Source organism: Zootoca vivipara, chromosome 2, assembly GCF_963506605.1.
Source record: "Zootoca vivipara chromosome 2, rZooViv1.1, whole genome shotgun sequence".
Lineage (NCBI taxonomy): Eukaryota > Metazoa > Chordata > Lepidosauria > Squamata > Lacertidae > Zootoca > Zootoca vivipara.
The window spans coordinates 94560256-94575808 of record NC_083277.1 but is presented as its reverse complement, the minus strand read 5'-3'; the positions used below and the strand labels follow the sequence as shown (position 1 = coordinate 94575808).

The 15553-nt window shown below is 39.9% G+C and overlaps 1 protein-coding gene across 5 annotated transcripts in view; it reads right to left on the bottom strand.

Moving 5' to 3' along the window:
* Window positions 1-593: 593 nt before the first annotated feature.
* The window catches only part of CSNK1D (casein kinase 1 delta), a 30985-nt gene continuing 16025 nt past the window's right edge, over window positions 594-15553 (bottom strand). The window contains exons 7-10 of one of the 5 annotated variants that reach the window (XM_035104316.2): window positions 15189-15360; window positions 14666-14805; window positions 6275-6342; window positions 594-2755 (exon numbers count right to left, since the gene is read on the bottom strand). In XM_035104316.2, the coding sequence (XP_034960207.1) occupies window positions 6310-6342; window positions 14666-14805; window positions 15189-15360 (345 nt within the window). In that variant the 3' untranslated portion in view covers window positions 594-2755; window positions 6275-6309. Of the gene's footprint in view, window positions 2756-6274; window positions 6343-8820; window positions 14806-15188; window positions 15361-15553 lie in introns of those variants that run through there. The other 4 variants (XM_035104315.2, XM_060271898.1, XM_060271897.1 and 1 more) reach the window with 4 other exon arrangements.

Sequence of the window (15553 nt, the reverse complement as noted above, 5' to 3'; positions counted from 1 at the left end):
GCTTTTTCCACTTCCAACTTTCCATTTCCTCCCAATCACACTCCCAGATTTTCATATCACCTCCCACAAATTTCAGTGGCCACACCCCAGGTCAATTTCACATTCATCCCAGCAGAATCAACACTGCTGTCTTTACAACTACCTCTTCTAGAAACCAATACTATTCCAAGAGCACACAAGAGGAGGGGAAAGGGGGAAAGCCTTGCTAAACTATTTGTTGTTGTTGTTGTTTAGTCGTGTCCGACTCTTCGTGACCCCATGGACCATAGCACGCCAGGCACTCCTGCTAAACTATAAAAGCTAACAAAACAAAAATTAACTCCACAAGAAAGCTCAGAAGTCAAAGCAGATGCCTTGCCTTAAAACCCAGGTGGGGAACCTATAACCCTTACAAATGTTGATGGTATCCAACTTCCATCAGGTCCAGACAGCATGGCTGATAAGACTGAGAAGATGGGAGTTGTAGTCCAGCAACATCTGGAGGGCTGCAGGTTCCCCACCCCTGCCTTAAAATTTCTGGCAGTTGGCTTTGAAGAAATATGCTGTTCTATAAGCAGATAACCCATTAGATGTGCAAATAAAGGCAAAATAGATAGAAGTCCTTATGAATTTATTTACACAATTATTAAAGTACACAAATACAGTGGTAATACAAATGAGGTGTTCCGAGATAACTTGATACCAGTACACAGGTTTAGAGAGACATTCTAACTATATTTTCAGTAGGTGATGGTGGGATTTAACTATAATGGAAGGGTGCGGAATGCCCACAACCAAGTACAAGTCTAGAAATTTGCATCAGTCAACTTTTTAAGTATAGTACAGCAATTGAAGGTTCCAGATATATATATATATAGAAGAAGAGGCTGCCTTTATAAGTCTCTAACATTACATCATTTGACCACAAGTATTTACAAAGAAAGCACACAGAAGTGTAGAACTGTACAAAATGGAAGTGCACATGCCCAAAGAACCAACATCCACAGTAACCAAGTGATACAGTTATGCAAAATTCTCCATGGACCAACATTTAAAAACATTCCCATTGCACTTCCCCAATTGTGGGTTGCATCAAATCAAGACTTTTAAAATACAAATAAGCACTTCGTTAATGTTCTAACATAGCTAAAGGAAAGCGACAAGATTGTTCATATCCACAAAACTAAAAAGGAACTGGCAAAGCTTTGAAACAATAATTTTTTTTTGCAAATGAAGAGAAAAAGAAAACCATGGAGTTCTATTAGCCACCAAGTTTCCAAGGAAGCATGAATCTCACATTTGTTGATTAAAAAGTAGTAACACAACATATCTATGTATTGCATCTTCATTCCCAAGGTGGGACTGATGGTACTTTGAGTGGTATTTGGTATGACTCACATGCCTTCTACTTTCCCAGATTACAGTGGGATAAATATATTGCTCATGAAAACAAAGGTTCTTCCATATTTATAGCTGGCACACTCATTTGCTAAGGTAAATGTTTTGGCCATTACTTGTGTATATCATCAGCTGAAGGCCAGTTGTTCCAGACTTGCACACTTTAATATTAAAGAATTCAACAAGCTTGAATGTTCTCTTGGCATCTTGCACCAGGAACATTTTGTTTATAGCTCGGAGCCTTGGCATAATGCAGCAAGCTCTAAGCACTTGTCGTTCTCCGCGTACTCAAGAGAAGCACACCTACTACAACGCTGCTCACACCGCAGTGACAGCATTCAGATTTTATTGGCATCTGTACCAAAAACCAAGCAGAAATCGTGGATCCTGTCACTCACATGGAACCCTGCTCTATGAATACATTTTACAATCACTTAATAAAACCTTCCTGAACAGGTTATTTTAGAGCTTTGACTTTTGTTCTTCAGAGTCTATGAAGTGATCTTATCACCTCTACTGGGTTTGGCTACTTCTCTTTAAAATTATCTTCTGCTCTTTCTTGGACAGTAGTAGAGACGAATAAACATTGAAAAAAACCATGTTTATGATGCATGGTGACTGAACTTTAAAAGAAAGAAAGAAAAGAAAACAACCCTGGAAGAACAAGGCAGCCAAAAGCAAAGATAAAAAAAAATGTATTAAAAAAAATATTGAGAATACTCCTCTGTAAAATGGGACCATACAAAAGTAAACAGTGTAAAATAAAAGCAGACTGTTCAAATTCATTTACACATTCCCTGCCTGACTTAAGTTTACAAGAAGTTTCAAGTCTTATTTTTATTTTGTTTTAAACTTCAGGATTCTTCACATTTCTACATAGGTTCCAAATCAGACAAAACTGAGATTGATTTTTTTTTTTTTACAGAGAGTTAAGCCAAGAATCTTAGCAAAATGAATACAAAACTTTCTTAAACCAAGTAAAAGATTTATAGTTACAGTAGAACAATAAAAAGGGGGGAAAGGCTGCCGCCTGTGGAGGGAGAACTGAAATGGCTATTAAATAACAGGCGGTTAATGCTGTAAACCGTCTCTTCCTTTTCCAGCTGTGTTGCTAGAGAGTTCACATAAGGTTATCAGGTTTCTGGCCAAAGCCCCTTGTAGTGGCAACTGCTGGATTCTGTCCATGTTCCTGCGAGTATCTTTAAGTAGCAAGGAGAGATCCAGTTGTATTATTTCTTCTGCTCTAGTTTGGGGTAGTTTTGCTAGTAAAAGCCATTGGTAACATAGGAGATCAGCCATGCATTATCTGCCCCTCAATGGCAACATTTCACCGATGCACAGCAGACTGGAGAATACTGGTCGTCGCCAGAGCAGGAATCTATTGAAGCCAAGGAACAGGGTGTCAATATCAGCCCACACCTACTGAAACGGCATAAAAACTGATCCATTAGTGTCTTCTTGGCCACTCCTCATAAATACAACTGAGCAGATGCATTCACTTCAGAAGGATGAAATGAGTGTGCACAAATCTACGTCCTGATAGAATCGCTGTTACACCCAACAGGTGGCACCCATGAAGTGAATGGCATTTTCCTTTTGCGTAAAGGCTAAGGCAACAAAGGCACCTCATGAACAAGGAGAAATAGTATGAAGAACAAGGAAAGAAGCACATGCTGGCAAAAAAGACCGGATGACTTGGGTAAGTTCTTGAATCAGTAATGAAACCCAAATCAAGAGATAGGGTGATAAATGCAAGTGTTATATAAATCTTTTTAGCAGCAACACTGTATTGAATATGTTCTACGATATCCTTTCCATAGCATATGCCAGTATTAAGCAAGGCCCCTGTGAACTCTGCAATCAGAAATTTGCGCCAAACCTGGCAGTGTAGACTGTCAATCAAAACCAGAATGCTGAAAGTGATGAGGATTAAGTGAATTCTAGGATCTAGAAGTCATTGGCAGTCTCAGTTTGTGGAGGATTCAGCATACCTGAATGAAGGACCAATTTCTAAATAATTGCCCCAACACTTTGATCAGCCACTGAATTACCTACAAATTCTCTGAAAGTCCTCCGGCTTTTCAGTTCAAAATGAAAACTGAAGCTTGCACAAATCTGATGGTGAGAACAGTTTCAAAGGATCCATCCATACTTCGTTCAAGCCTTCTGGAAGCATTCCTAAATTCAATATTACAGCAGCCAAAATTAAGCTACTTAGCTCTGTGTAATGTTTGGACTGACAGCAAATAGCGTGTTTACATGGTTTTGACCCTTGGAAGAATTGGGACTATTCTTTTGATGCACAGTTCATAGGGACCTGTTATTAAGTCAAACTGCAGCAGCGGTGATGTTTTGACATGCAACAAGAGGTTAATCATTACAGACAAAGACCTTGATAGTGGACTGGATTCTACAGTTCTTCTCTCAGAGGCAATTTTTACCCACTTTAGTTGCTAAAATGTTGATCTTTGCTGTCTGACACATTTCAATTCCCTGCCGCCGCCACCGCCACCGCCACCGCCACCACCAAAATGTGAGGTGGGATAAGCTAGCTGAAAAATTCCCATAGAGTACAAAATACAGGCACGCTACATCTCTATTGTGGTCCTGCCTTTGTTTTAACACACTCTCAAGACAAGCAGAAGGAAGCATCCCGTTAGGAGGGCCCAGTGTGAACTCTTCATTCAAGGTGGTTCAGAAGAGAATCCTCTCGCTCAGTCAAAATTATGAACAGCTGGATTATCCAGATGATCTGACCCATGTGGATAATCAGTTTGCTAATGTAATTAACAAAGTAAAGGGCTATGGAATCAAACGAACACAAAAGCAGCAGGGAGAAGAGAAATAAGGTAGTGAGAGATTAGTGTAATATGGAGTTATAACAATGGTGGGGAGAGGGAGAGAGCCCAATAATAGGATCTAAGCAACAAGAATTCAGTCTGACCAAAAAGCAAAAGGAACAGCTTCTACAGGTTGGCAACAAGCTACAGATTGTCTGCACACAAACACACACACTTCATTTTACTCTGCTGAAGCTCCTTCTATCATCAAGACAAAAAGATCAATCAATGGATAAGCTTTAGAACTGCTGCTATCACAGGCATCCATTCATTTTCTATCCATGCAATCATTTAGAAGTCTCCTGTAGAGTCTAGAGGCACAGTTGCAAGCTTCATTGTCAGTTTGAAAATGTTTTTTTAATCTTTGGCTGCTTGTGGGAAAGGGACGAGAGTAAAAGGCTGCATTAATGCTCTGTTCTAATCATACTTAAAAGGTAAAGGGGCCCCTGACCATCAGGTCCAGTCGTGTCCGACTCTGGGGTTGCGGCGCTCATCTCGCTCTATAGGCCGAGGGAGCCGGCGTTTGTCCTCAGACAGCTTCTGGGTCATGTGGCCAGCATGACAAAGCTGCATCTGGAGAACCAGAGCAGCGCACGGAAACACCGTTTACCTTCCCACCGTTTACCTTCCCTATTTATCTACTTGCACTTTGATGTGCTTTCAAACTGCTAGGTGGGCAGGAGTTGGGACCGAGCAACGGGAGCTCACTCCATTGTAGGGATTCGAACCGCCAACCTTCTGATCAGCAAGCCCTAGACTCTGTGGTTTAACCCACAGCGCCACCTAGGTCCCTTAATCATACTTAAATTAGGCAATTAAAAGACAACATTAGCCTAACTTTTCACAGTACTGGATACTTGTGGGTGATTGAGTTTTATTGCTCTATCCACTTTTTAGTTATTTTAAGGTTTATAGCTGTGAAAATGTTTGATCTGATTCCTGCTAAGATACAAGGAGTCTGTGAGTAATAAGAAACCTTTCATTTATATCCTCCTCAGGGAAATGGACTTGCTGAAAGTGTTGGAAGGCATGTTATTTAAAGTTCTAGTTCTGCAACAACACTTATTGCAGACTCTCAGCTATTTAAAAAAGACTCACATGCCAATCAATTTTAACTTTTACTAGCAAACGTAACAATCTTGTGATTAGCAGAACTAAGGCCCCCTTCAGATGTGGCATTTCTCCTATACCTGGTACAATTCCAAATTGGTTAAGATTCAATGGCCTGGTTCGTACATCACGGCAAGCCAAAGACAGTAAGCTTATGGAGACTATGCAAATTTGAGGACTCCCAGAAAGTAGATAGCAGCTCCTCATCTCCCAAATCTTGTGTACTCCTACATCAGATTTTTTTTAATTGTCTGTTTGGTTGTACGTCGCTTTGGGCTGCCCTGGACAAGATAAAATGACTAACGAAATTAATAAATGAAAATAAATTAATAAAATGCTCAGCCAAAGTTTGGCTGAGCATGTCACCCAAGCCCAGGCCGGTGGACAAGTTCTTCTTCGCTAACCTTGAGTTGTACGGGTTTTTCTTGGCCAAAGTTAATGGTTAGTAAGGAGAGGGCTTAAGCACAAGCCCAGGTTTAGATGGTGCACTAAGCTAAAACTTAGCTTAGAAGCAGAAGCCTGCATATTTGAGTAGTCCTGGTAAGTCACTGCTTGGTTTACAGACATATACACCAGGCTAGTGAATTAGCAGCAAAACAGAAGGCTAAACAAGGCATGTACTCTGTCCTTTACTGGGATATGATTTCCAAGTGAGAAAAAAATGCCACATGAAGGTCCTTAAGTATTCCAGTACCACATTGTAGGTTACCCTGAAAATATACCATCTGGTCTATCGACAGTTATGGAGCAATTCTAGTGAAGTACTACAATTTTTCAGGGGGGGGGGGTAGTTTTAATTATTTTGAAGCACACCTACTACTAAGGTTATCTGCAAGGTAGAAGGAAATAAAGTGCTGAAAGACATGAAAAGCCACCCAATTTGATGTCCCCGCAGGAGTGAATCCAAACCCACCCGCCAAGCTGGTGTCTCGTGAGAATGGACTCACCCAGTGCTGCTTTCCAACGAGAAGGAGACGAGCAACTACTTGCCATGGTGTTCGAAAGGAATGCTATTCTGAGGTGGGGGGGAAAAGACAGCCATTTGTAACAATTCCACTGCCCAATATATAATTCCCAACTATGATTCTAACTGGAGCTGCTCTGAATTTGGAATGGTTCTTGATTCAGAGGCCTCGCAGACACTGATTCTTCAGCGATTTGAAAGCCACTACAAAGCTGACAACTTCCTGACTTTAAGGAATGTGTTTTCAACAACTAGTGGTTTAAAGAAAGGCTGCTTCAGCAGCAGGTGGCAACCAACAGTTTTTGGAGGTGCTTTTTGTTCCAGTAACTCTCAGCTCAAAAGCATCACCATCATGTTAACTGTTTATCGCCAGCACTGGCCACTGATTCAAAAAACATTTTCCTGTGTCACAGCGACTACTCTGCACAGTATTTCAAAACTCTTTGCAAAGGAAGAGAACCCTCATCTCATTAGCACTAAAGTGTGTACCAGCTCAATCTGAAGCCTTCTGGCTGTGATCCACAAACAAGCATATGGGCACAACTTTGAGAGTTAAAGCAGCCGGCCTTTTACACTCTCTCCATGACAGCACACAACTTAGATCTTGCAGGCTTACTAATCTCACAGATTCACATCTGTGTGTGTACCACTGGCAATTCAAAAGAATCTCATATTCCCAGGGAAACAAGTTTGATGTACAACACATTGCTAAAGCTAATAAATGCCAAGTTTTTCATTCAATCTGGTCAAGTAGAGTTAGTAGGGATCACAGCTTCCTGATTCAAGAGTCTATTCCCCCCAGTGGTTCTCAATGCCCCTTTTCCTTTATGCACGGAGCAGTTAACACAATGTTCACACCTATACACACACCAACACTTAACAGCTGGAGGTGGAGCTTATCTAAGTAAAAAAAGGGGGTGGGAGAGAGAAAGGCCCTCTTACTTTGGGGGCAATCACTGCAACATCAGAAGGAGCATTCAGTTCAAGCCTTAAATGCCCTCTACCCATCCCCCAAGTACGTAAAGCTAAATTCAGCAAAATTGCAGCAAAGGTTTTTGTTGCAGTCTAAGCCATCTAGAAGTGAGAGGGTCAACTGTTTATTCACAGAAGGCACATCAGCACTTCCCATCCTTCAGAAGATAGCCAAGCTTGAAACCATCACATTCTTCAAAAATGAGTTTGTAAAAGGCACTATGCCATTCAGGTAGCAAAAAGGAAATCTGTGTACATGATAATCAAGAACGTGACCAATTTTATTTTCTAACCAATGCAAGCCCCTGCATCTTTCCCATGGTAATGGAAAAGGACAACCAGAATTCCCAAAAGAACAGAACCTCTGAACATGTTTGGGAAAACTTGTGTTTGAAACGATGAGAGAAAGATTAGAACACACCTGATGAATCAAATGTTACTTCATTTAAATAAAGGCCCACTTTTACAGAAGAATGTGAAGTAAAAGGAATGGCTAAGGGAAGACATCCAAACAGCACTACTTATATAGCAGCACTACAAATACATAATGAGCAAATAAACTTCATTGATTAAGATAAAGCAATACTGAGGATATGGATCAATTCACAGGTCAGCTGAAATTCCCTTAGGAACAAGGAATAGGCCACGTGCACTACCACCACGTGCTATGATATGCTATGGCATGCATAATTACAGCTACTTTTCAATCTATGGTGGTGTGCATACAGTTTCATGCACAAATACAGAATCATATCACGAGTATGATGGGGAGTGTCCCTGCAGCTTCACTACACACAAAACCTCTGGCCAGCAATTCATTAAAACAGCCTTTAGGCCAAGAGTGAGAAGAATAATTCATTAAAACAGCCTTTAGGCCACGAGTGAGAATCTAATTTCATGCAGGAGGGGAGAAAAGACAGACTGGTGGTTGAGAAGCCAAAAGAGATGAAGCAATGGAGAGGGTAGAGAAGCCCTTGGTAAGCAATTTGTTCAGACCACTAGCCAAAGAGGGAAAATTGTCGAGAAGGGGCAAGGAGAAGAGAAGCTGAAATGGAGAGCCATGGAGGAGAGGAAGCCATCTAAAGCTATCAGTTCAAACCTTTGGCAACAGTGATCTGTCCTTCTCCAGTCAGCCTGCTAATGCGGGAGAAAAGTGGGTGGCCTGTTCACTTTTGGCTTTGGCCTTGTCCACTGCCATCATGTTGCCCACCTCCAGAAGGGAATGTGGCCAGTTATTCAACAACAACAAAAGGGAATACGGCCCACCCCCTATGAATCCAAGTATGTGTCAAGACTATTCTCTTGAGTGATCCAGAGGGAGCAGTCCTTTTTTTTGTATTTTCTCAAAAGGCAAAGCCTCTGTAGTCCATTTTTTTGGTTGAAGTGATAAACTTGTGTGGGGGTTGTACCTCTTCAGATCATGAATGGGGGTTTACATTAACTAAATATTAACTAAATATTAACTAAATATTAACTAAATATTAACTAAATATTAAATATAAATATTAACTAAATATTAACTAAATATTAACTAAATTAACTAAATACTAAATACAATAGATTCACTTCATATGTAGAAGTAGGTCAGTGAAAAGGCTAGAACCCTTCCACCAAACATCTAGTTTTCCATGTGGAAAGATTTGAGAGGTATGTGTACTGTGGAACATTTGGTCATCAGTGCCCCCACCAGTAGTCTGGAGGTATGCATATGACTGAGGTGGAGTTTTCTTGCCAAATGTCTGACAGAATGCCAACCATTTGCAGATTTAGACATACCTTGTGTATTTTTTGTTCCAAGAAACCCTGCTCCATTTCCAGTATTCTCCTCCCAACCACTATGATTTTGAAGGTGGTAAAATTGATTGCAGTTCTGCATTGCAGCCTGGCTTTCCTTCTATTCATCCTCTAGGGGAGGCTTTTGACCACCCTACTTTATGACTCTCTAACTTTAGCAACCCAGCATGAACCACAACATTAGTCTTTAGTGGCTCTCCATTTGATCTCTTACATGGCCAGTGCCACTAAGTATGGAATCGTGTCACTTGGCCCACAACCACACCAATTGGAAGGAATTTTTGGCAGAGGCCAAAGCATGAATCTGGTCAATGTAAAGGACCTATAAGTTTAGCATTTTTATTTAATACTGTACAGTAGAATTCAAACATTTGAGAAAAAAATTGTCCCTCTTAAATCACTTCTCTGATCTTTATTAACTCTTCTTTCTTCACCATCTTCTGCCTTTTGTCTTATTTGCTCTTCCTTCTGCCTTTCTTTCTCTGCAGCAACTTCAAAGTCTCAGCTCCCCGCAGGCTCCACACACAACCCATCCCCTGGTGTACCTGCTAGAGTGGTCACCAAGGAAATAGTTAATGTTGACCATAAGGTATCATTACTGGGATTTAATGCTGACAGACGAAATATTACTGGGGTGCCAGATAAGAATTCACATAATTTAATCAAGTTTGAGATGCTTTGGAGCTGTGGAAGAGGCTATTGTGCTTGGATTGTAACTATGAAAAATTACAAAAAATATATGTATCTGACTGATCTCATGGCAACATAAGCATAGTAAGTAGGCTATATTATACCTACTGCAAGAATTGTGATTTGTTAGGAAAGCAGGGTCTTCATGACCAAGGGAAACTCTCTAAAAGCGGTAGCAAAGACATTTAGCCAAATAAATTAGTACTAAAGTGGAAATCTTCAAAGGAAAGAAGACAGCAAGACCTTGAATCTTTCAGTGTGTCAGCACACAGAGGTAGGCAGAAAGGGACGTCACACATTTGTATACTGTAGTTCTGTTAAGGGACTAGCCAACCTGTATTTTTTGTTGCTGCTAAACCTCTACACCACAATGCTGAACTCCCCGCCCCCACAGGCTACCATGCACACCACTATAGTATAGCATGGGGAAAGCAGTTCAAGCCAGTAACCAGGAAGGATGCATGGGCAGACAACTGTTGTAAAATTACTGGCAGAGAGCCAGAAGCATAGCCAGTTTTCTGCTGATAGAAACACACCAGTGTTACAGTGGCAAAGGAAGTGTGGGCTGGTACCATTTGCTACTTAGCAGGGGCAACTCACTCACCCCAGGAAAGTGGCAAATTTCAAAACTGCAGCCAATTTCATTGAAGAAACAACTGCACTACACTTCGTACATTCTCATTTCCAAACTCAAAAGCCTCAAGTTTGGCTAGAAGGATATTTTTGAAACAGTATTTAAAAGCTATTGTGATAGACCAATCTCCTTTCGTTCAGGAAGTGCTGGATTCCGTACTCTTAATCTTCATTCTCTTTTCTCTGAATAGAAAATGTAGGTCACAGAGATTTCATACATTTGTGACTTTTCAAAGAGGGTCATTTGTAATTGCATCAAGTACGCAGTGTAATGCTCCACTGCATTATGATCACCATTTTGTGAAGCACCTTGCTCAGTTTTTGGGGAAAAAAACACCAGTTGCACATTACAGATTACTCAGACAAACAAATTCTTATGAAATACTCGCCCTTTGCTAGGAAGAATGAGGTACATGCGAGAGGGCTCATATACTAAGATACTTCATTTTGTAGCAGACAGGGATAATATACCAAGGAACATCAGTGCCATCAGACTATTCATCCTCCAGAGTTTTTATAGTCAGTAGAAGTTAACATGATCTACTACAGAAATTGGGAGTGGATCCTCTTTGGTTTGAATTCCACTGTTAACCCACAACTACTTCTTACATATATGGAGAGGAAGCACCCCGTTGTCCAGTCAAGTACATACAAGGAAGGGCAATGGCAGCAAAGCAGCTGGAGAGGGCTACAGCTAGTAGAAGGGAATTTACCTTAATCAGTTTGGAATTTATCTACTTGGATTTTCACTTTTGGGATTCTCAAGCTTTAATGAGCCAGGTTCCCAAGATATTTATATTTACAAGATGAACCAACTGAAGTTTTAGTCTTGTTTGGCTCATAACCTGTCAGGTGCTTTTGGAATGAGGTCCTGAGAACAGAATGAGCAGTCGTCTCATCCTGAAATACTGTGAATATGTTTAAAGTATGTTTCTGAACCAGTTGTTAAGCTTTTAAATAAATTATTTTACTTCAAACAAGTAAACAAAAAAAGATGTAAAGACTCACTAAATTCATGAGCTGGTAGAACACACTCATGAATGATTTGCAGGGGGTGGAGGGTTGGTCTATTGACACAGTTTTTGTAATTGGTCCTAGGATCTCTGCTGGAGCGGTACAGAAATATTTCAAACTACTTTTTACCCACTTAACACAGCCAAGGCAAACTTCACAGTTCCATACCAATTTTTTATAAGGTAGTCATTTCAGATGAAAATGACCAATTAAATGTGCAATGCAAACCATCATCACAAACAGAGAGCTAGGAAAGAGATACACTGATCTAGCCAAGACTTATTGGATGTTTACTGCCTTCTAAGTTCAATAATCAAAAACAACAAGATTTTCAGATATTAGATGCAATTCATTCTGCTTTTCAATGGCCCTGATGTAAAGGAAAGCAAGCAACTACACCTCAGAGTCTAAGAAGTGCTTTATTCCAGGTCATTTGAGTTGCAAATATGCACTTTCTTCCTCTTCCTTCGAGGTCTGTTGGGGCTTGGCTTTACAGATGGAAGATAAAAGAAATAGTCTCAAAACTCCAAAAGTTTTATTTTTTCTTCTTCAAAATTATCAAGTCTGCAATATACCCATAAGACACACTCATTTAAATCCTGGAGAGAAACATCTTCCCCAGCTCCATCCCAGCTTAGAGTAGGGATCAAGGAGATCTTATCCACTGTGAATCTGACCAGTATATATTGAAAGAATGGGGAAATATGCTTTATAGACCTCTTATTCATTTCCTAGAGTAGACATTTGTTGGATATTAACAATAGGAACAAGAGATTCAGAGACTCATTCAAAAAGCTACCATCTGATCTGCCTGACTGGAGGTAGCATTCAAATCAAGCAAAAGTATGGCATTAAGAATGTATTTATAATCAGTATGATAAAGAATGGCTATTAGGTACAGACTCTGGGCTTCCAGAAAATCTTACTTGTGTTGTTTAAGGAATGGATCTTTCATTTTGAAGCCTCAGTATATAGTATAATAAACCATAATCACTTTATTGCGAACGCTAGTGATGGGTGACAAAATTTGTGCTCCTATGGAGTTGAAACTTGAAATTCCATATTATTCTACATTAAAGACTGTCTTCCCAAAAGGCTTTTGCTCTTTGTATCAGATACTATTTAGCATTTGAGGAATTGTGATGGTCCTGAGCTAGAGTCAAACTACATACCTTTAGCAGTATGTACTGGTCATAGACAAAAGTTTATGATGGTTTTCATATAACAACAGCAAAAAACCCAGAAATTTTATTTACTTTTGCGAAGTAAACAAAGAACAATTCTATGCATGTTTACTCAAAAACCAAGTCCCAATGTGGTCAATGGAACTCACTACAGCCATGATGTAAAACAGTCTCACTTTTTTCTTACTGCAACAGTTAATCAAAACTAACCATAATCAACACATTTCCTCCTTTATACTTTTAACAAAACAACTTTTAACCCTCAATTATCTTTCCAACAAACATGCACCACTGGTTTGAGTTTTCTATTATTAAAGCTACTAAAAGCTCCTGTGTCATCTGCTGCCTTTGTCTAACATTCGTGACTGTTTTTGATGCTTGGTGCTCTAAACACCAACTGCAACATCCACATTTATGTCCTGTTCAGCTGTAAAACCTTTTGCTCCTTTAGCATTTCTTCAACTGACACAAAGTCAAAGATCAATTTGCTAATGCCTTCAAATGGCTCTTCTCCTGATCTGGCCTTCCCAAAATTTTAGTGTGTTCTCTGGTTCTCACACATACACCCTTCTCTTAGAATCAAACCTGAACAATATCAATGTTCAGAAATTCACAACTGTTTTTTTTTAGCTACTATTTTGGAATGAGAAAGCTTAGAGTCCCCTGCTGTGGCTTTCATGAGACAAAGCTCTACTTTGTAAAGTATTGTAGACTTGCATGAAATCCAAGCCTTGTTTGGTTGTGTGTCACACATACTGTGGGGGAATCTACAATGGAGTAAGAAACTGGAATGTTTCAAGCAACTAATGTTAGTAAATATCCTCTCTTCAGGCACCAGACAAACATTTTCCTTCTGTTTGCAAACAAACAAAAAATGACCAACAAAATGGAGTCAATTGTTATCCCACTGCACAACCATGCAGGATATGCATTTATCTTCCAAAAATAGTCTTCCTTTTATACAACATTAATTTACACTTACAGCCTGTTATGTGAGCTGTGCTGTAATTCAACTGAAATATTCAGAACATATGCCACAGGTTATTAAAATAAATCAGTAATGCATGCTGTATGCAAAACATTACAATTTGCAATTAGCTGCCCCATGGTCAAGAAGGTTGCTTACTGCAGTCACGTACAGACTCATTCACAACAACTAGTCTAGTTTAGCTCCATACTTTCAACAAGGATGCATGCCCAGGGCTAATTTGGAAATCATTTTTTACTTCAAGCTTTAGTAAATTCTACAAGAAAATCATAGTAGTATGAACAGTACCATCACCCAACAAAGTAATACAAAGAATGCAAGACAGATCATTCCTCTTTCAACCTCTTATTTCACAGGCAAAACAATTTCAGTGCTACAGTAGCTTTAAGCACACTCCTCTTATACCGGATATTATTACAGATGGTCACTTATACCAGACAGAAGCTGGTAGCTATTTTCCATAAATGGCAATTTATTTGAAAATACAGCTCAAGCCATGTCAAAATTGCCAAACAGGTGCAACTTTGCAACTAGACACTACAGAACAAACGACTGATGACTAAGGCTACAATTTATATTGCCCTGTGTAATATTGGACAAATTGAGTCTGTACGAAGGATAAAAGGAGAGCACTTATTGATCCTTCTTCGGCATGAAATGTAACAAGTAATAGCTTTGATTCATTTGCACAAGGCTTCTGAGATCTGCAGTGGTTAGAAGAAAACATGACATTTAAGTCAGTTGATGATTCACATAGAATAGTAAAAGTCACTGATATTTCCATGGCTGTTAAAAGTCTGTATCCTGCAAATACACAAATATCCAAAAAAGCATTAAACAAGGGAGGTACCCAGCCCTCAATTTTAATAACCTATACAATACTCTCCTTCACACTTAAACCTCAAGGTCAGAAAGCTAAGGACTTCACAAGTTGCGGTTCTTCAGCTAATTCAGATCAACTAAGAGAATGGCATGTCTAAACATAATTGTGAGACGATCTATCCTACTCAAAGAGTATTTTTTACTCTGATCTTGTCAAAGGACATTACTGAGCTCCTAGTCTTTTCCCCATTAAAAAAAAATCAGAACTGTTTTGTACCTGTGAGGTTGACATGCGTGAGGTATCTTGTCGGCCTGTTAAATCAGACGAGGAGATATTGACAGGGGCCCCACGATGCAATCGCATACTCACTTTCCGTTCTCTCTCCATTCCAGACACTGGCCGAGGAGATGTGTTTGCTGACCAAAAAAAAGAAAGAAAAAGAAAAACTTAATTTTGTGTATGTATTACTAGACAAAATAAACTATTGCAATAAAAGGAAGCCGACAGAGGCATCACTTTATAAGCACCTTCATAATGTCAGAACTATTAAACCCATATGGCACTCAGACCCCTTTGCATGCCTAACTAGGGAGAGGCTTGTAAGTCAAGAAATTAATGTTATAAAATAGTGTTCTTAAATGTTGAGGGTTGGATTCAAAGTTAAGCATGCCAAAACGGGCTAACAGAAGAGTTTCCTACCCCCCGGCCCCCTTGAGGTGTTGAATGGAATAAGCTGTGAGGCAAGAGGAAGAAGTGATTAACTAGAAGGCAGCTCACCTCAATGCATTCTTTGGCTTACCTGTATGTGAAGTTGGGGTAAGAGGGGTTGGTGGAGCTACATCTTGTGTCCCCCTCAGCCTGCCAGAGGCAGTGGAAGGTAAGCCACGAACTGCAGGATTTCGTGTGTGTCTCAGTCTTTCTTCTCTCTCTCTTCGTTCACGCTCAGCATCTTCGACTGCACGGCTTGCACCCTGCAAGAACATGTAATTTGGCATTATACCAACATTTGGAATCAATTAGTTAAAAACCTGTATTCAGAGTTACGGTAGTAGTTGCAGTGTCAATGCTACGCTGCTGAGCTTATGTGGACCACTGAAAGACAGTCAGCAGGGAAAAGCAGACCTTGGGTCCAAATCAGACTCAGAAGGTAGCAGGTTATTCTCT